The 20,741-nt window shown below is 40.9% G+C and overlaps 1 protein-coding gene, 1 long non-coding RNA gene and 1 pseudogene across 2 annotated transcripts in view; all 3 read right to left on the minus strand.

Annotated features, from left to right (window-relative positions):
* The window catches only part of Lama4 (laminin subunit alpha 4), a 148,674-nt gene extending 147,116 nt beyond the window's left edge, over positions 1 to 1,558 (minus strand). The window contains exons 1-3 of the mRNA XM_033763178.1: positions 1,503 to 1,558; positions 422 to 650; positions 4 to 212 (exon numbers count right to left, since the gene is read on the minus strand). Coding sequence (XP_033619069.1) covers positions 4 to 212; positions 422 to 650; positions 1,503 to 1,558 — 494 coding nt within the window. The remainder of the gene's footprint in view (positions 1 to 3; positions 213 to 421; positions 651 to 1,502) is intronic.
* Positions 1,559 to 13,940: 12,382 nt separating this feature from the next.
* LOC117285978 lies at positions 13,941 to 16,179 on the minus strand (annotated as a pseudogene).
* Positions 16,180 to 16,335: 156 nt separating this feature from the next.
* Positions 16,336 to 19,214, minus strand: LOC117285991. Its single transcript, XR_004517101.1, has 3 exons — positions 19,091 to 19,214; positions 17,866 to 17,997; positions 16,336 to 16,466 (listed from the first exon to the last, which is right to left on the minus strand). It is a non-coding gene; the product is annotated as an uncharacterized LOC117285991 (long non-coding RNA).
* Between the last annotated feature and the right edge of the window lie 1,527 nt (positions 19,215 to 20,741).

The raw sequence follows: 20,741 nt of genomic DNA on the forward strand, positions 1-20,741 counted from the left end.
CACCGGCCCGGCCCGCCCCACCCTGAGCCTCCCAGCCCGGCAGAGCGAGCCGTCGGGGCCTGGCCAGCATGCAGCTCAGCTCGCGCTCCTGAGTCTCCTCTTTGAGTCGGGGTGCCGAGGAGGCCTTGTCTTATGTACACAGACCTTTCAGTTGCCGGGGAGCGGGTGGAAAGGGGCTCCAGGGGCCCCGAGATGTCTGAGGTGGAGGATTGCTGGAGAGCGGGGTGGGGAGGGGAGGGCTCCCGCTTTGGGCGCGATCTCGAGCTCTGCCCGCTTCTCTGGCCACCCTGGCTGCCCTCTTCCTTCCATCAGCCTTCATCCGGAGGCTTTGCGAGAAGAGCACCTTTCACTGCAGCGTTGGAAAATGACTTCATTGCTCAAATGCATGAACTTTTATTTACAAAGAACATGTTGTTTTCACCCTAAAGAGGTGCTTTGTAAGAGCCCGGAACAAGGCTTGCAGTGTATGAGCCTGTCCAGGGCGCTGCCCACAGCCGACCCCTCCTCCCGGCCGCAGTCTCCTGCCCACCACAGCTGCCTGAGTCTGGGAGCCTCTCTGAGCGCCCGGGGGAGAAGTCGCACCGCAGTCCGCGACCAGTGGATGAGTACTTGGGTTCACAGTGATTCCATGCAGAGCTTTCCTTAAAATCCTAGAGTGGTTTAAAAACGACCAGATGAGACAATCATAACGTGACACCCAGGTATGTTTCTAAGTGTTTCAAATCAGACACAATCCTGCGATACAGCAGCATCATGAAGTCCTAATCATTAGCTCCAGTTCACCTAAGTTTTATCCAGGAATGAGCAAAACAACTATTTGTCCTGCACCAAGCATGTATTGGATACTGAACATTCATCCCTTCTAAACTTCACAGTATCCCTGCACAGTAGAGCGATTATTTCCTTTTTATGGGAGAAAAAATTTAGGTGCAGAAAGGTCAGGATCTTTGCCCAAAGACACAGCTTGGGGGAGCCCTGGTGGGGCTTGCTGTACCCAAGTGACTCTACATCACACTAAACCTCAAAGTCTACAAATTTAGAGCAGGCAAGGGCACACTCCCACATTTTAAGTCCTCCAGTATACCAAAATTTAGCATCAGTTATTTCATTTAATATAGTCTTGAAGACAATTCCAAGAAGTAGTTGTTATGCACACTGGCAGTGGAGGAACAGTGTGGTAGCTACTACCGTGGTAAATTTAATATACCACCAAACAGTAATTAAACAGCATAGCCACCTTCCTAGGTCTAGAAATTGTTCAGAGTTTTTGGCATGCATGTGCGGAACTCTGGACCTGACTTGAATGATCCCGAGAGCTTGGTGGAAACAAAGTCTCTGAGGAACAGAATTGAGGGAAGGGAAAAAGACCCTTGGGCCAAGATGAGAAGTAGGAAAGGTAGTCAGCCAGAATTAGTCACAAGTTCCCCGTGGCCCTGCCTGTGGTCATAAACTACCACATTGAGTCCAGGGCTGCAGCCGATCTTCTCTGTGCAACCCCTCACCTCATGCCCTTTAAATTCCTTTGCTGCTGGCCAAGGAAGACAGACTGGAGTGTCATCCTGCTTCCTTGTCAGGGGCCTTCAGTAAATCTCTGAAAAAAAAAATTCAATGCCGTATTATTGGGTTCTGTGCACATCAAGCCTCGAACCCCTGTTCTGTAACAGGAAGATCCTGGATTTTAAATAATAAAATGATGTGACACAAAGGGGCCAAAGTCACAAGAAGCAGAAAAAATTATCATACATCCTGAAGTATTTATGTCTTCACTTGAAGAAAAAAAATAGTATTGTAAGGACTTTTAAGCTAAACTGTTGTAATCTTCTTTTGCACAAACTGCCAAATGCCTAACCTCCTTACACAGTGAAAGAGACTAAAAATATATGTTTGGTCTGGTTGGTTCTTTTGAGAGATTTCAATTGGGAAACAATGTGGCCAGACACGAAGGCAGAATGATAATGTCCTATCCAGCCTCTCTTTATGGAAATACATATGCGTGTATGTGTTTTCTGAAGCGTTACATCCTATTTTCCATGAGCTGTCAAATCATCTTTCCACTGTGTTTGACCTGGAACTTCTCCCTGCCCTGCAGGCCATGTGCCGGTTCTATAAAAATGTCTCAGCAGTGGGGAGAGGAGTGTCTTCCTGCAGGACCTATAGACTTCTTATTTTTGATCAAATATATATTTCCAAAGATTTTTTCCTTATCTTTCTTCAGGCACTATTACGATTTTTGAAGCAAAGGCGCATGACATAAGAGTATGTGTTTTTATATGAAATAAAACATACTTCAAATGGCCAAGTGTGGTGGCGCATGCCTGTAATCCCAGCACTTGGGAGGCTGAGGATTGCCACAAGTTCAAGACCAGCCGTGGCTACATACTGAATTCAAAGCCAGCTGAAACTAATAGTTAGACCCCGTCTAAAAAAATGGGGGATGCATGGGAGAAAGCTGGGCATAGAGCTCACTGCAAGGGCTCTGGGTTTCACCTCCAGTGGTGTCCCCCCAAAAAGAAACACGGCTCAAATCCTAGGCTTGATTATACATTTATAAAAGCTTGGCAGATAATTTAGTCTTTCTGAACATCAGTTTCCTTATCTGTAAAATGGAAACAAAAGCACCTCTTCCACTGCATTATTATAAATACAAAATGAAATAATGTAAATAAAGCACTAGCCTAGATTTTCATAAAGTCAGTATGCAGTAAATGCTATTTAATTGCATAATACTTTCAATCTTAAAGAAGAAAAGAATGAATATTTCTAAAGAAGAAAAGCAATCGTGCCTATTTACCCAGTAGCATAGGTAACATCCCATGTGCTGGGAATAGTTATTTTCATCACTGGCTGTGTCAATATTTGAATGAGGCTGCATGGATCATACTGCAACAGAGCTGGCAGGCAGACAGGGAGTGTGGATAAGAATGTTATAATAGTTGGAAAGTACTAGAACAAAGGAGATCCACTCCTCACCAAAGGCCATGGTGACCACCAAAGCCCTGAGCACAGGAGGATTGTTGCTCCTGCCAAGCGTGCAGCTGGGGAGATCCCCATCATGAGTCTCCCTCTCTCCCTTTCCTGGGAAAGGGGTGATTGTTCAACATATGCCTTCATGGCTGTTATCTCCTTTGGGGCTCCTACCTTCCCTGTGATCAAAGGAGGACTGCGCCATTGTTCCCAAGGTGCAGAAGAAAACACAGACATGCAGAGCAGCTAGCCCTGCCCGAGGGTACCATACCAGTGTGTGCAAACAGAGTGCCTCACACCCTCGAACTGCCAGCCCAGCCACTTTCCCAACTAGATCCGGCTATTTTTAGTTCTGATAGCAGTAGATCTGGTGGTTTGGAGGCTTTATCAAAAGGAAGTCCTGAAATTCCCTTATGAGTCCCCAGCGCAGTTTTCAGAAGATAAGGACCAGAGCTGTCTATCCCTGAGGCCCTGGCTGTCCAAGGACCCGGGCAGGGTGTTGTTAACACATCCCATGTGCTCTGCTGTAAAGAGTCATGTCAGATACTGTTTTGGATGTGCAGGTGCTAATCCTCACAAAACCAGACAGAGGATTATTGTGGGAACTGTGTACTACTGACAGGGTTTCATGGTGGCATTGGTTAAGCAAGCAGGTATGAGCTGAGCTACCCCTATTGTACGGCAGCTAACGGATAACCCTGTGGTAGGGAAGGAAAATGTGAGATGCTCCTTTTTCCACCAAAGGTCCTCTCTGCTAAGCCTGAGATTCTCCTTCAGGAAAACTGCAGTGGATGCTCAGACCATTTAAGGAGGACTAGGAGCGTTAGAAAATGGTTTGGCCTTTTAAATGTTCTCCCTTTCATTGGCTTCTTCAGGCTTTTGTGGAGATGTGGCATTTTTTTTGTTGTTGTTATAGCCTCATTTGGCTTTGAATATGTGTTACTTGCATTCTTTACCATCCATCCATTTATTAATTTATTTAATCATCATTTATCAAATTCTTCAATATGCCAAATTTAGATGGCCGAGGATGGGAGGGTAAAAACATGATTCTAACTGCCAAGTAGTTAAGAATTGGATGGGACTGGCACATGTGTTCCTGGAAAGGAATGCTTCATGAAGAATGAGAATACAGAAGGGAAATGCAGAGAGGTTGCTAATAAAATTAACAGAACAAACTTTTATACAGATGCAGCAGGAGGAAGTCAGGAAAGGTTCTGCCAGGGGAGGGGAAGGGCAGTGCTAAGGAACAGAGGAGGGCAGATACACAGAGAGGGGCAGTGGGGCCACGGGGGTGAGGAAGCCATGGATGTTCATGGCTCCCTTCGCTCCCTGCTCTCAGTGTGCAGCTCCTGCCCTTAGGCACATAAAAGTTGGGTGAGAAGAAAGCACTTTCCATCTGCTGCTGGCCTCTCATCCTGCCCTCCTGTGGAGGCTACATGGGCACAGAAGATCTTCCAGAGGCCAAAATGAACACTGCGGGGAGGCTGTATTTACACACTGACAAAGCCCTGAAAAATTAATGGGAGAAGATGTAGCCCTGGGAAGGGAGTACCTGTCTCCTGGCCCTCTGGCTATTGCTTTGCCTCATGTGGGTTGAACCTCCACCAGAGTCCTTCATAAAAGAGAATCTCGGTCTGTGAGGAGAAGGATGTTAGTAGAAAAAGGGACACTGTTTTTATGCTGCTGGAATATCAGATGCTCGTGTTAGGAGACAGCTTGTATTTGCTTCTTTGCACTCATCCTAAAATTGTTGTCACTTTTTTAAATGCAAGAATTTAAGCCTAGAAATGAGATGATCATATTTCCATGTAAGGAATTTTCAATATATCAGATAAAATAATTATACTAAAATTTGGAAAGTGAAATATCAAGAAGGAAGAAATAACAGTCACCAGGAATCATACCTCTTTGGGGGCAATTACTTAAAATACCGAAAGTGTTCTTCTGAAAATAATCTTCAGATGTTTGCTGCATCTGTATTAATGCAGTGCATCTATTTTTATGTTTCATATACTTGGTTGTATATTTTACACATAGTTTATGTATGCCATTCATCAATGTATTTATATTCCATTTATTCATTTACAAAAATAAATCAAGTTTTAATGCTATTTTAAGGTCTCTCTCCATGTCCCTATAACTCCAGTGTCACTGTGAATAGCCATTTCAAGTTTAAACTTGGCAAGGTCCTCTTGTCAGGGGAGAACTTCCACCCAAGGGCAAGTTATATACCAGTTAGGAGGTTGGGGAAAGCCTTTCTTCTCACACAGGGCTGTCAGCCCAAGGGCAGGGACGTCTGCTGAACAGGGGACTCAGAAAGCGTTTGGAAACAGCAGCGGTGAGGGCCTCCTGATGCAAGTGGTTCGAGCTCATGGATGATGGATGCGGCAGGCAGTAGAGAGCGAGTCTTCTGGGGATGACCAACCATCTCTGCTCTGGCTGCCCCCCTCCACTCTAGGAGGATAACGCTTCATCAGTGCAGAAGGGACATGATTGATGTTTCTGGGAATATATTCAACAGAGAATAGCAGATGTCAACATCAATTAGCTCACCAATGAGATCAGTATAAAATAGAAGCTCCTGGGACTTGATAATGAAATTATATAATTAAGAGGAATTGGGCAACATTCAAAAGAGGAGGCCTGATAAACTGGCTTTTTGTGTATTCAACCCGTGTCACTCCCGGTATCACAAGAAGATAAGTGTCCATTAAGAGAAAGACTGCTGTCACTGTGGGTGTACATGAAGGAAGGCAGGGTAAAGTCTGTTCTACTCTGTTGTGTGAACAGCTACAGAGACCAGCCTGCGACACTCAACTAAAAATATTCCTAACTCAGCTCTGCACCCCTTGTTTTATGCTCTAGAAATGCATGCCAAACACATTTACTTTTAAAAAATCAACTGATTTTAGAGAAAAATTTCACAAGTAAGGTAGACATAATTATAATAATATCTCAAATTTTCACAGTGCTTCAGTTTAGAATCAAAATACAGTTGTTATTCCTACAAGTGATAAAGTGATCATTTTCTTTATATATATATTTTTTTATTAAAGATTGCAAATATACATGACAAGAAATGAAGATACTAAATAAAAATTTCAAATACACATGCATATGACAGCAAAAAAGGATATGAAATAAACAAAAATTTATGCAAAACAGACTGATAATCCAAATACATTATTAGTTTGATATGATCTTCAAACATATGTTCTTTCTCATTTTCTTTTCATATATTTTTGAAATATTATATTTACAAATAAAACAAAGTTACATATTATAGTTGAGAAACTTCCCTCAAAATTTTATGATTAATAAACTCCTTGGTTTTATTAATTTGATAAATATCATATGCTTGTTGATTGTATCACTTACATTTTCTAATGAAACTTCCCACAGAAAAGAAATATACTTATATTTGAAATCCAAAAACAACTAAAAGAGTTGATATTTTTAAGATTTGATTTTTCTGTTTATTATATCCCATACTTATTTTTATTATATTTTTATAAGCATAATGATAGAATTTAACACCAATACCTATGAAATATTCTTCCCAAACAAATGATTATGAATTAAATCAAGCATCTAATTTAGAGAAATCATAAGGTTGCCAGAGAAACTATCAATATGCCAAATGCGCAAAATCCTACCATATTCATGACCTTGTTTCTCATTTAAAAGTGCACACATATGTGTAAAAACATACCCCCCGCACATATACACAATGCATTTTTCTACAATACAATATATACTTTAGTATAATAAAACAGTGCAATGATGTGTGGAATGTTTGTGATTTGTGTGATTTGAGGAAAACAAATATTATCTTTGAAGCAGTTGGATAATTTGTAATATGTACCAGATACTACTAAATGATATTAATGATTTATTATCCATTTATTTAAGTATAGTTATGATAGAATTTACTTAAAAATTAATATTTATCAGTAGAAAATAGATACAAAAATATATTGATAACATGACAAAATTTGTTGTAACAAATTTCCAACCAAACAAGCTGTAGTGACAGAAAAGGAAGTTTGCAGAAGGCAGAGATGAGAGGGGAAAATGATGGATGGACCTTAATAATTTTCATGCAACTCATATATACAGATTTCATAAATCCTCAAATAAAAAAGCAAAGAAAATGAGAACCAAAATAACTCATCAATTTGGTAGACCAACATATACAAAGATTAATGTGTTCATAAATTTTACAAATATGAAATGTAAAGCCTGGGATTTAGCTCAGTAGTGCTGCACCTGCCTAGCCAGAGCAATGTGCTGAGTTTAATCCCCAACACCAGGGAAAGAAAAAGAAAAGAGAAAAGGAGCATATATGCTTTCTAACATACTCAATAGACTGAAAATAATTTGTTATCTCTTCTTCATGAATTGAATTGTTCCCTTCACAAGGATGTAGTGGCCTTCTTTGTCTCTTTTAATCAGTTTAGGTTACTTTGCCTTTGAATAAGATTGCTACCCCTTCTTTTTTCTGGGCTCCTGTTGCAAGAAGAATTGTTTTCCATACTTTCACTTTCAGTCTATGGGCTTCTTTTTGCACTAGGTGTGTTTCTTGTATATAACATATTATTGGATTTTGCTTCTTCATTGTGCCTATCTATTTCTTTTGATGAGTGAGTGGAGGCCATTGATATTGATGGTTATAACTGATATGTACTAACTTATTACTGTCATGTTTTCTTCACCTTCTGCTTTTAGTTTCTTACCTATTTGATTTGCTCTGTTGGGCCTCATTGCATTGTTACCTTCGTTGTCTTTTTCTAGGATATTTAGAATTCCTTGTAGTGCTGGTTTGGAGTCATGAAGTTTCTCAGGTGTTCTTTGTTATGGAAGTATCTTATTTCCCCATCCATTTTTAAAGAGAGTTTTGCAGGATACATCAGTCTAGGTTGGAGGTTGTTTTCTTTTAGTATTTGAAATATCTCACTCCAGGCTCTCCTTAACCTAAGGGTTTGTGTTGAAAAGTCTGCTGTGATTCTGATGGGTTCCTTTGCATGTGATTTGTTTCTTTTCTCTTACTGCTTGTAGTATTTTGTTCTTCTGTTGGGTTTCTGGGATCTTGATTATTATATGTCTAGGTGTAGATTTTTTTTTGATTGTAGCTACTTGGGGTCCTATATGCCTCAGTTATCCGAATGTCAAATTCTTCCCCTCTGTTTGGGAAGTTTTCTATAATTAATTCTGTGAACAGCTTTTTGAAGTCATTTGCATTTTCTCTTGCTACTTCTTGGATTCCTATCAGTCTTATTCTTCTTTGCATCATCTAGAGTTGTTTGATCAATTTCTCATGATCCCCTACTGTTTTTAAGAGACCTCTCTTTTCACAGTCACTGACTACAATTTTATCTTCTATGTCTGAGATTCTATCTTTGGATTATTTTATTCTGTTGGGAAGACTTTCAGTGGAGTTTTTAATCTCCTGGATATATGTTTAGATCTGTTTTATGGATTCCATTTCTTTCTTATATTGGGCATTTATTGTTTCCAATTCTTTCTTATGCTGGGCATTCATGGTTTCTATCGCGGTCCTGAACTCATCTTAGTTTCCTCTCAGTTTATGTTCTAGAGTCTCGAATTATAACTTTCATTTTGCTCATCATCTCTATGATTATCTGGGAAATTATTTCTGTTTTGAATGTTTCTAGTGCCTGATTGATCTGTTTTGTTACTTCCTCTGCTTTGAGTTCAGGGTGTCCTGATAGCTCACTGTCAGACTTTTTATTCTCATTTGCCCTACTGTTTGCCTTTGGTGAAATGGAAGTCTGTCTTTGTGTTTTGCTTATTTTTATTATTGTTTTTGGGTTGTCCTTGGTTTAATTTTTGGGTTATACTTAAATCTTCCTGATATAGTTGGGCTTTAGCCCTTGGATCTCTGATGACTCATAGACATTCTCATTTTCATAATACCAAAGAAAACAGCTCATTGTATCATTTAGGATAAAGGATTGTGATTGACCCAATCAACACCACAATATGATCAAGCACAACTTGCAAATTGACCACTTGTGGTAGTCATTAGTCTATCACCTTTAAACCATGTGAATTAAATTAAAATCAAGAAGCAATCCAAAATATGTTTGCACTGAACAAACTTTTGAATAAGGATTTTTACCATTTAGGATGGGGGTTTAAGACAGAATTAGGATGAGAGGAGTAGATAAGTAAAAGAATTGGAGAAGGTTTCACGTGAAGCCAGAAGATGTAGAATGACCACGGAATTGCCAGGAAACTGTTAAATTCAAAAGGGATAAATAGAAAAATGATCTTTTTCTAAATGGCCAAAAGTACAGATTCAAGTCTTTAAAAGAAAGGCTTCCAAGCCATTAATTGCTTAACTCTTTATTCTTGATTATTTAACACTCAAAATAAGATTGATTATTCACCATCTATCCAATAGCGTCCCAGTCTTTTGCCTAAGATCAAGTGTATTCACCATCTATCTGCCCAACAAATACTTTTCAAATTTCTGCTTTGCATGCTGTAATTTTTAGATTGTACAGCAAAGAAGAAACCAGACAAAATGTTCTGCCTTTGAGGAATTTATATTATAGCAAGGTCAGAGAGCAATAGAGAATAAACAGTCATACTAGAGAAACATGTAGGCTGTCAAGTGCTAGATGCTTTGGAGAAGAATAAAGCAGGGTAAAGGGATAAAGCATGTGAGCTTTGGAAGGTAGGAGGAAGCTCTTTGAAACTGGCTGTCTGGGAGGCCTTATTGATTATTTTGGCAGAGATGGGAAGATGGTAAGGGGCAAGTCAGGCAGATATCAGTGTACAAGAACTGATTAGAAGGCAAGAATAAAGGAAAGAGGGAAGAGGCAGAAGGTCATTGGTAAAGGAATGAACACAGAAGTAGGCTGTGCTAAGCAAAAGGAAAAAATAAAACAAATAGAAATAATGAAATCAACAACAGAACAATAATGCAATGACAAGAATCAGTCAATACCTTGCAGTAATACTTTTCAATTAAAACCTTAACTAGCCAATCAAAAGACACCAATTGGCAAATTAGATCCAGAAACAAAATTCATTTCTGTGCTGCATACGAGACACATCTAATTCATAAAGAAACAAAGTAAACTAAAAATTAAAAGATGGAAATGCTATACCATGTAACAGAAACCTGAAAGTAAGCAGAACTATCCAATTTTCAGAGAATGTAGACTTCAAGCCATAAATCATCAAAAGAAGTAAAGAAGGTCACTACATTCTCATAAGGGGAACAGTTTGAGAAGAGATTACAACTATAAATATAAATACACCCAATGCCTGCACACTGAACTACTTAATATAAACACTACCAGACATGAACAATCATAAACATCAGCACAATCATAGAAAGGAGCAGCAATATCCTACTATATCACAAATTGGTGACAAATAGTCAAAAAAAAATCAAAGAAATATCAGAGTTCAACCACACTTTCAAATAAATGGATATAATAGATACCTACTGCATTCCACCCAACAACAGAATACACATTCTTCTCAGTAGCACATGATACTTTATCCAAAACAGACCACAATCTAGGCCATAAAAAATACAGAAATGAACATAAAAATTAAAACACCCTCATGCATTTGCAATGAAACTAGAAATTAATGGCAAAAGTCACAGAAGTTACACCAACATATGGAGATGAAATGACACATTCATGTGTAATCAATATGTCACAAAAGAAATCAAGGAAGAATTTAAAAACTTTATAGAATCAAATGATAAGGACAATGCAACATACCAGCATATATGGGGTACAATTCAAACAGTCCTAATGGGGAAGTTTACAGCTCCGAATGCACACATTGGAAAAACAGACCATTATGGCTTGTATTTAGATGTCCCCCCAAAGCCTCATGCTTTTCTAGAGGGGGTTGAATCTAGATTGTGTGATGGATTCATGGTGGGGCGAGGCCTGAAGGCACTGGGATTAAGGGCATGAGTCCTATTCACCCTAAATTGTCTGAATAAGATAAAAGGGGGCAGGAAGATACTGATAAGATTTCCTTGTTACTTTTGCTACCTCGTATGTGCTATGCTGTTTCTCCTCTGTGATGCTTGTTTGCCATCTCTGACAGACAATTATGGACTAAAACCTCTGCAAACTATGAGTAAATAAACCCTTTCTACTTTAACTTTTGGGTAGTGGGTATTTTGTCTCAGCAACAAGAGAGCTATTCCAAATAAATAATCTAATGATACACCTCAAAGTTCTGGGAAAATAAGAGAGATCCAAGCCCAAAACAGGCAGAAGGAAAAAACTTATAAAGATCAAAGCAGAAATTAGTGGAATTGAGACCAAAAGACTAATCATTTATAGAGCTGGTTCTCTGCAAAGATAAACAAAATAAACTCTTGGCCAATTTACCAAAAGAAGGAAAGAAAAAACCTGTTATCAATGCAAGTAGAAACGAAAAGACAAAGTCACAATAAACATCACTGAAATCCAGATGATTGTAAGCAAATACTTCAAAAGCCTATATTCTAATTAATTAGAGAATCTAGAAGAAATTGATAGATTCCTAAACACACATGAATTATCAAAACCAAAACAAGAGAATATAAATGGTCCAATAACAGGCAATGAAATAGAGGTAGTGATAAAAACGTCAACAAGTAAGAAAAGCTCAGGAACTGATGGTTCACCACTGTGTTTTACAAGAACATCATAGAAGAATTAATGCCAATAATTCTCAAGCTCTTCCATGAAATTTAAGTCAAGGAACACTGCCAAATTTCTTGAAGGCAGTACTGCTCTGATACCAAAACTGCACAAGGACAAAAAAAAAAAAAAATTAGAGACTAATTTTCTTAGTGAACACAGATGCAAAAATCCTCAACAACTTTCAAACAGAAAAAAAAAAAACCTTCAGAAAGATCATAGATCATCATTAGACTGGTTTCACCCCAGGGATGCAAGGGGAGTCCAGCACGCATAAATCATTCAATGTATCACGTCACACAAACAGAAGGAAGGACACAAATCATGTGATCATTCCAATAGATGCAGAAAAGACAAAATCTAACATTCTTGCATGATTAAAAAAAAAAACTTGATGAAAGTTGGTGTAGAAAGAACTTACCTTAAAATGATAAAAAGCTGTTGGTGACAAACCTACAGCCAACATTATAGTCAATGGGGAAAACCTGAAGGGGAAGCAGAATAGAAACAATTTTACCAGCTACTCCTGACAGAGGACTAATAGCTAGAATATATAAAGAACTTAAAAATAGAAGACTTCCTTAAAAATAAACACTACCAAAAATAAAAGACCTAACCAACTGGGCAATTGAAATGAATAAACTCTTCTCAGAAGAATAAGTACAAATTGTCAATAAATAACGTAAAAAGTGTTCAGCATCTTTGATCATTAGAGAAATGCAAAATGGAACAACACCAAGATTCCATCTTATGCCAGTAAGGATGGCCATTATCAAGGAGTCAGTAAACAGCAAATTCTGGCCAGGGTGTAGGGGAAAAAAAGAATCCTTCTACATCGTTAGAGGAAATGTAAATTAGTACAACCACTTTGGAAGTCAGTATGGAGATTTCTGAAAAAAAAAAAGCACTAAAAATAGAAATTGAATTTGACCCAGGTACACCTCTTATGGTTATCTTGCCAACAGAACTAAAGTCATCACAGTACACTGATATATGCACACCCATGTTTATAGCAGCACAAATCATAAGAGCTAAATCATAGAAGTGACCTATATGCCTATGAAGGGATGAATGAGTAAAAGAATTATTATATATACACAACAGAATACTACTCAGCCATAAAGAAGGACAAATTTGAGCCATTTGTAGGAAAATGAATGGATATTGAGACCATGATATTAAGTAAAATAAGTCAGCCATAAAAGGTTAAATATTATATAGCTTCTCTAATATAAAAGACACAAAGTATAAATAACTTAAGGAGCAAAATAAAAGAGCCATGTTAAGAACAGAGAGGTACACACTGTGGAGATGGAAAAGGGATCTGGGAAAGGAGGGAGAGGGGAAGACAGGGCAAGCCACTGGGAGTAAAGATGATGGCGATGCAATATGTGTATTTATTAAAACTTGAGCTGAATGTAATTCACTATGTGTCACAAACATACAGTATACTGACAAAAAAGGAAGCAGGGCAGTTGTGTAGTGTTGTGCCCAGATCGCGATATCCCCGAAGACCACCAAGGAGTCAAGTCCAATGCAATCACATGAGGAGTTTATTGCAAGCTTGAGCCTGGACTCTCAGAGCTCACCGATGCAGCGGATTTGTACCTAGAGCCCCAGGACTGATTTCAAACAGCCTTTTATACTAGCAGAGAAGCAGAACTAGGGGCTTTCTAAATGGATCAATGCTTGATTTGCTAACATTTTGCAAGTGTGTGTGTGTTTTCTCAATGCCTAATTGGCCTAGGCCAGATGTCCCTCCTTGTCCTAACAAGATTAACAAAAGAGAACATCTGATGACAACTTATGGGAACAGTCATGGGTTTTTTCGAGAACTAGGTAATTAGCAAAATGGAGTCAATTTGGTCTTCACATTCCCCCCTTCTCAAGAGGCTTAAGGGACCCAATCATGGGAACGGGGGCACTGTCCTCATTAGCCTACTTACTGCTGAGTGGGGGTGATGTGGAACCTAGGGCATGGGGATTATTTCTTGGGTCCCCTACAGCTATAATGTCAATTCCAATTCTGTTGGGCCTCAAGTTCGGCTTCAACCTTCTGTCTGGCTTTTGGCAAGTAGTTGTCAAGCCGCCAGTTCCTGAAGGGGTCTTGGGGACCTATTAGGTGGCCTCACATCAAGGTTTCTAGCAGGGCTAGTACAGCTTAACCCCATCAATAGTGAAAACTTAAGCAGAAACTAAACAAATCTAGTAAGGACAAAGTAACAAAAGCTTCACAATAGCCCATAACAACTCAAACTACTGGGCTACAGCTTAACAGTAAAATCAGTATCTGACAATTCTTAGCTTTAGAGGATTTTCAGGATCTTTGGTAGCTCTCCAATTGGGCGATCCACGAGATGAACAAGGGGTGGTGTCTTTCTTCACATGAGTATGATGAATCCATGTAGTGATCCTATCCACCTTGATTGCTATGGGCGTGGTCAATAGGACCACATATGGCCCTTTCCAGTGAAGTTCAAGGGTGTCTCATTGGTGCCGTTTTACCAAGACCCAATCTCCTTGTTCAAAATCATGTGGAGTAGGTGTAGGGGCCGATTCATACAATGTCTTAAGTTTAGGCCAGATCTCCTTATGAACCTGTTGGATACCATACAAGGAGTTAAGCAATTCTTGATCCTCAAATTCAGCTAAGGTTTCCTGACGTAGGTTAGGAATAATAGGAGGAGGAATACCAAACATTATTTCAAATGGAGTCAATCCCCATTTATAGGGTGTGTTACACACCCTATACAGTACAAAGGGGAGGAGTGACACCCAGTCACCACTAGTCTCCAGGGTTAATTTAATTAAGGTTTCTTTTAGGGTCCTATTCATCCCTTCTACCTGTCCTGAACTTTGGGGGTGATAAGCACAATGTAATTTCCAATTGGCCCCTAATACCTGGACTAGTTCTTGGCTTACCTTAGAGACAAAAGCTGGTCCATTATCAGATCCTAAAGCTACCAGGAATCCATACCTGGACAGGATGTCTTCTAGCAGTCACTTTGTCACCATCCTGGAGGTTTCATGTTTGATGGGGAAGGCTTCTGTCCATCCTGAGAAGGTGTCTACAAATACTAGTAAATACCTGTAACCACATTTCCCTGGTTTTACCTCCATAAAGTCCATCTCCCAGTAGACTCCAGGCCTATTTCCTCTCATTCAGTGGCCCGATTATTCTTGGTATGAGTCTCACTGGTCATCTTACAGACTCTGCAGGGATGAGACAAGTTCTTTCACCTTAGTAGAAACATTCTTTATTTTGACCTGAGACCTCTGAATCAGTTCTTGCATTTTCCTCTCTCGCATATTGGTGGCTCAGTGGAGATTTGAGAGCAAGTGGTCCCCTAATTTTTCAGGCAGTACAACAGTTCTGTTGTCCAATCTCTACCATCCCTCAACCAAATGGGCTGTGGGTAACTGCTTAATCCATACCATGTCTGTGTCTGAATATTCCCCTTCCTCAGGGAGAGCTAAGGTTCCTGGGTCAGGTAGCGGTAAGGCCAAAATCTCTGGGGCATGAAGGACTGCCTCCTTGGCTGTTCAATCTGCTGGATTATTGCCTCTGGCCATGGGCCTATCACCTTTTTGATGGCCTGGGCAGTGGATTATGGCAAGTTTTTTGGTAGCCATAGGGCCTTTAGCAGAGCCAAAATTTCTTCTTTATTTTTTATAGTCTTTCCTTTTGCAGTCAATAGCCTCCTTTCCTGGTATATGGCCCCATGGATATGGCAGTGGCAAAAACATATCTACTATCCATGTAAACATTTAGTTTTCTTCCTTTTCCCAAAGTCAAAGCCTGAATTAAGGCTATAAGTTCTGCCCATTGTGCTGAGGTCCCAGCAGGGACAGGCTCAGCCCAAATTATCTCATTCTCTGTCAGCACTGCTGCCTCTGCATACCTGTGTCCATCGCGCATAAAGCTACTTCCACCAGTGTACCAAGTCAATTCTGCATCTGGCCATGGTTGGTCTCTCAAGTCCACCCAGTTGCCATGTACCTGAGCCAGTACGTCTCTGCAATCATGGAGTAGAGCATCCATGTCTGGGTCGGGCAGCAGGGAGGCAGGGTTCAAGGCAGCTGGAGGCTGAAAAATAACTCTGGCAGGATTGAGAAGGAGGCCTTGGTAATGAGTCAGCCGTGCGTTGATTAGTCATCTATCTGGGGGCTGCTTTATTATCCCCTCAGTGGCATGGGGGGTGACCACATACATTTGTTGCCCCATGGCAAATAGGGTGGCCATCCAGATGCCACGCAGTCAAGTTTCTTTGACAGGTAGGCTACTGGCCTTCACCATGGGCCTAGGTATTGAGTCACAACTCCCTTAGCTATTCCTTTGCTCTCATCCACATATAAGTGGGAGGGCTTGGTTACATCTGGCAGGCCCAGTGCAGGTGCACTCAACAACACAGCTTTGATCTTTTCAAAAGACTCTTGTAAAGTCTCTGTCCATTGGAAGGCCTGCTGGTCATTAGTCACTGCGTACAAGGGTCTGGCCAATTCTACAAATCCTGGAATCCATAAGCGGCAGAATCCCACTGACCCCAAGAATTCTCTTACCTTGTGAGGAGAATCTGAGGGAGGAATTCTGCTGCTGTAAGAAGAAAGTCTACATACTGGAGCAGAGTTAGATGAGCATTTTGTTGGCGGTACTCACCCAGGTCTTCATGTAGGGCCTCATTGAAGATGGTGGATGAGTTCATAAACCCTTGAGGCAGTCTAGTCCGAGTCAGTTGTCCATTAATTCCTTCATCTGGGTCCAGCCACTCAAAGGCAAATATGGCTTGGCTTTTGGGGGCCAATGGAAGGCTAAAGAAAGCATCTTTCAAGTCCAATACTGTATACCATTAGTGGGAGGGAGGTAATGAACTCAAGAGAGTATAAGGATTAGGCACAGTAGGGTGGATGTCAGTCACTCTCTTATTCACCTCTCAGAGGTCCTGAACTGGCTGATAATCATTTGAATTAGGTTTCTTCATGGGCAAAAAGGGGTACTCCAGGCTGACTGGCATGGCCTCAGCACCCCTTGTTTCAACAGGTTTCTGATGTGTGGCTTTATGCCTTGTCAAGATGTAAGGGGTATGGGATACTGGCAAACCTGAACGGGGTCAGCACCAGGTTTGATCTCAATGAACACTGGTGCCCTATGCTTGGCCAATACTATTCCTCCTGTTTATGCCCAAGCCCTGGGAAAATTTTCAAGCCAAAATGTAATGCCTTTCTGGGTTAATGAGCCCAAAGTGGGTGCCCGTTGGTAGAGTCTATATTCATCTTTAAGTTGAACATTCAATATGCGGACAGGCCTTCCAATTCTATCAAATACTTGGGCACCTTCTGGTTGAAGGTGAATTCAGGCACCCAACTTCGTTAAAAAGTCCCTCCCTAAGAGAGAGTAGGGGCATTCTGGGATTATCATGAATGAGTGGGATGCCTGGCTGGTGCTCAGGTCCACTGTTCTGAGTTGTCCACTTATATTTCTCGATACCTGTTGCTCTCTGTACCCAGGAAGTCTTTTCAGAAATTTTTCCTAGGGGTTGTAATAGAACTGAATGTTGAGCTCCAGTGTCCACCATGAACTCAACCTTTTTTGCCTCCACTTTAAGAGTTACCCTAGTCTCAGGGAGGGTTTCTGAGCCCCATCCCCCCTAGTCACTATCCCCCTTCACAGTTAAGATGGGGGTTTTCTTTCTGAACTTCTTTGGGCATTCTTTAATCCAGTGGCCCTTTTCCTTACAGTAAGCACACTGATCTTTGTCTAGGAGGGGCCGGGACACTTTCCGTTTACCAGGGTTCTTTAATATTCAGTTCCTTCCCTGTGGCTCTGCAAGGGACATTGCCACTAGGACCTGAGCTAACTTCTGGGTCTGGCAGTCTTCAGTGGCTTCTCTGTTATTGTAGACTTTCAGCTATCAGTACTAAATCCTGGACACACTTTTCACCTAGTCTCTCTATCTTTTGTAGTTTCTTCTTTATATCAGGAGTAGCTTGATTAATGAAGGCCATTACTATAGCTGCTTGGGATTTGGGGCTTCCAGATCCATAGGGGTGTATCTGTGGAAAGCCTCCATTATTCTCTCCAAAGAGGCAGATGGGCTTTTGTCCCATTCCTGCTGTACACTACCTACCTTAGACAAATTTGTGGGCCTTTTAGCAGCTTCAAGGAGACCCCCTAATAGAGTCTGGCGATAAACCCGGAGTCGCTCCTTACCTTCAGCTGTGTTGTAGTCCCAGTCAGGTCTGGACAAGGGAAAAGCCTGGTTAACAAGACCTGGATTTATTGTTGGCTCTCCATTCTCTCCTGGGACCAACTTTCTAGATTCTATTAGGATCTTTTCTCTTTCTGCAGTAGTGAACAATATGCAAAGCAATTGTTAGAAATTATCCCAGGTTGGCTGATGAGTAAATAAAACAGTTTATAACAGATCAGTTAAATCTCTAGGGTTATCTGAAAACTTGGCATTTTGGGATCGCCAATTATATAGATCACTAGTGGCAAATGGCCAGTAATGCATATTCTGATTGCCTTGTTCATCCGGGGACCCAGCTTTTCGCAGTGGTAAAACTGTGGAATCCTCTGGGCCCAAGGACAATGGGGCTTGTCTCTGCCATGTGTTCTGGGCTGGTCCTAACTGCTGCACTCTCCTCCTGGGCAGGCGGGGCTGGCTCTGGATTGGGAGGAGGTTCAGTATGGCGGTGGGGTGGGGGTTAGTTCCGGATCATTTTCCCCTGCAAAGGCAAAGGTGGGTTGGGGGGGGGCTCGGCTTTTTGGAGCGGTTTTTGGATTTCTCTTTCATCTTGGTGACCAGTACTGGAGCTGGTGGCTGCTGGAAGGTAAGGAAAGATTGTAACCAAGACAGGGGGTTAAACACTAAATTTTCCCAAACAATAATGTAAGGGATTTGGTCAGGATGGCTCTGAAAATCAATTTTCTTCATCTTCTGAACAATTTTCAAATCTATAGTGCCTCCCAGGGGCCATCCAACCCCAAAAGTTAGCCATTCTGATTCATACATATTCTGATATTTCCCTTTCTTAATTTCCACTGACAAGTCATGAGCCCATGTCTTAACCTCTTGGAAATGTTTAACCATAAGAGAAAGGGGGGTAGTCTGACACTGCCTCATTCTGTCCACATCCATTTCTGTCAACACAACAAACACAAAGCCAAGCACAAATGACACACGCACACACACAGTACCAAAAGCAAAACCAAAACAGAGGCGATGGCCCAATGCCATACAGTGGGAGTGACCCACTTTGCCTTTTCAGAAAACAGACGTAGGGCTCTCCATCCCTACTCAGAGGGGCCTGGAATGTATTCCAAGACCCCTGCCTGTCAGACACCATCTAGCGCATCCTCCATGGCCCTCAGTTGGCTTTTCAGATTCCCTTGTAAGGTTTCAGAAACAACAAAAAGAGACACTTAGATTCACCTGATTAGCTGGCTGTTCTCCTTGGGATTGAGTCCTGTCGTCTTGGGGATCCCACATGAGCCCCCAAATGTTGTGCCCAGATTGAAATACCCCCAAAGAGTACCAAGGAGTCAAGTCCGATGCAATCACATGAGGAGTTTATTGCAAGCTCGAGCCTGGACTCTCAGACCTCACCAACACAGAGGATTCATACCGAGAGCCCTGAGACTGATTTCAAACAGCCTTTTATACTAGCAGAGAAGCAGAACTAGGGGCTTTCTAAATGGGTCAATGCTTGATTGGTTAACATTTTGCAAGTGTGTGTGTTTTCTCAATGCTTAATTGACCTAGGCCAGATGTCCCTCCTTGTCCTAACAAGATTAACAAAAGAGAACATCTGATGACAACTTATGGGAACAGTAATGGGTTTTTCTGAGAACTATTTAATTAGCAAAACGGAGTCAATTTGGTCTCCACAGTAAGACAGCTACACAGGACCTTTGAGATCATTCTGAGGGCTTTGGTTTCAGTCCTGAATTACCTGGGAAGCATTTGGAAGGTTTTATATAGAGAAGTGAAAAGCTGTGTGAAGAAAGGATTACAGCAAGAAAGGCAGAATTCAGGGAGATGGTGCAGAGGCTGTGCAGTGAGAGATGGAGACTTGGCTAAGAGTGTTAGCATACGATGTGAGAAGGAGGGCCATTCTGGATCTATTGTGATATTCACATTTCCATAGTTTTCTGCATATGAAGAACAAGAGTAAGAAACAACTCAAGGCTGAGGTAGGGCCTGAACATGCCTGATGGGCTTGCTGTTATTAAAGTGGGAAGGACTGTGGAAAAAGATAATGAAGGATAATGAAGACAAGATGGGTTTGGTTTGGAGTAGTTTCTTTGTTTTCATATTATCATTGAAATGGGAATTAAATTTAGGGCCTTGCATGTGGTAGGCAAGTGCTCTAGCACCGAGTTACATTCTGAACCCTTTTATTGCATTTTATTTTTTATTTTGAAATGCAAGGTCTCACTAAGTTGCTGAGGCTGGCCTTGAACTTGCAATATTCCTTCTTCAGCCTCAGGTGGGAATTCAGGTGTTTGACACTATGTCCAACACAAAACACTTGCTTTAAAAACATCATATATCCAAAATATAAACAGCATAATGTACAAACTTCTGAAACACTAGTATGTATTATGAGCAAGGCACTGTGGATAACACGGTGAATCATCTTTCCAATTGTGTGGGCAAGGTTTATATCGAGAATCCCAGTACCTAACATTTAGTTTACTAAATGCCTGAGATGAGCATGGATCCATTGCTCTTGTGAGTTACAGCAGGAAGGGATCTCTCTGAGCTCAATGAGAAGAGAAGGTTTTAGAAATTTGAGCTGGCTTTCCACACATGAAAAGGAATTTTGTATTCTCATACGACCAGGGGAAGTGTAAGGAGAAAGTAATTTCAGGTGAATGGAACAACACAGTCACAGGCTTAGCAGTGGGAAAATACCCTTGTGTTCAGGCAAAGGCCAGTTGGCAGACTGGTTAGTGACCATGCAAGGTTGACATGAGTGAATAATTGGAGATAATATGACTAGGTAGATGTGCTCTGATTGCTTTACAGTTTAGTGATTGGAGAAGGATCAGAAGGAAGTTAAGAAGGATTCATCAGATGA

Source organism: Fukomys damarensis, unplaced genomic scaffold (assembly GCF_012274545.1).
Source record: "Fukomys damarensis isolate Sample0158 unplaced genomic scaffold, DMR_v1.0_HiC HiC_scaffold_14, whole genome shotgun sequence".
Classification (NCBI taxonomy): Eukaryota; Metazoa; Chordata; class Mammalia; order Rodentia; family Bathyergidae; genus Fukomys; species Fukomys damarensis.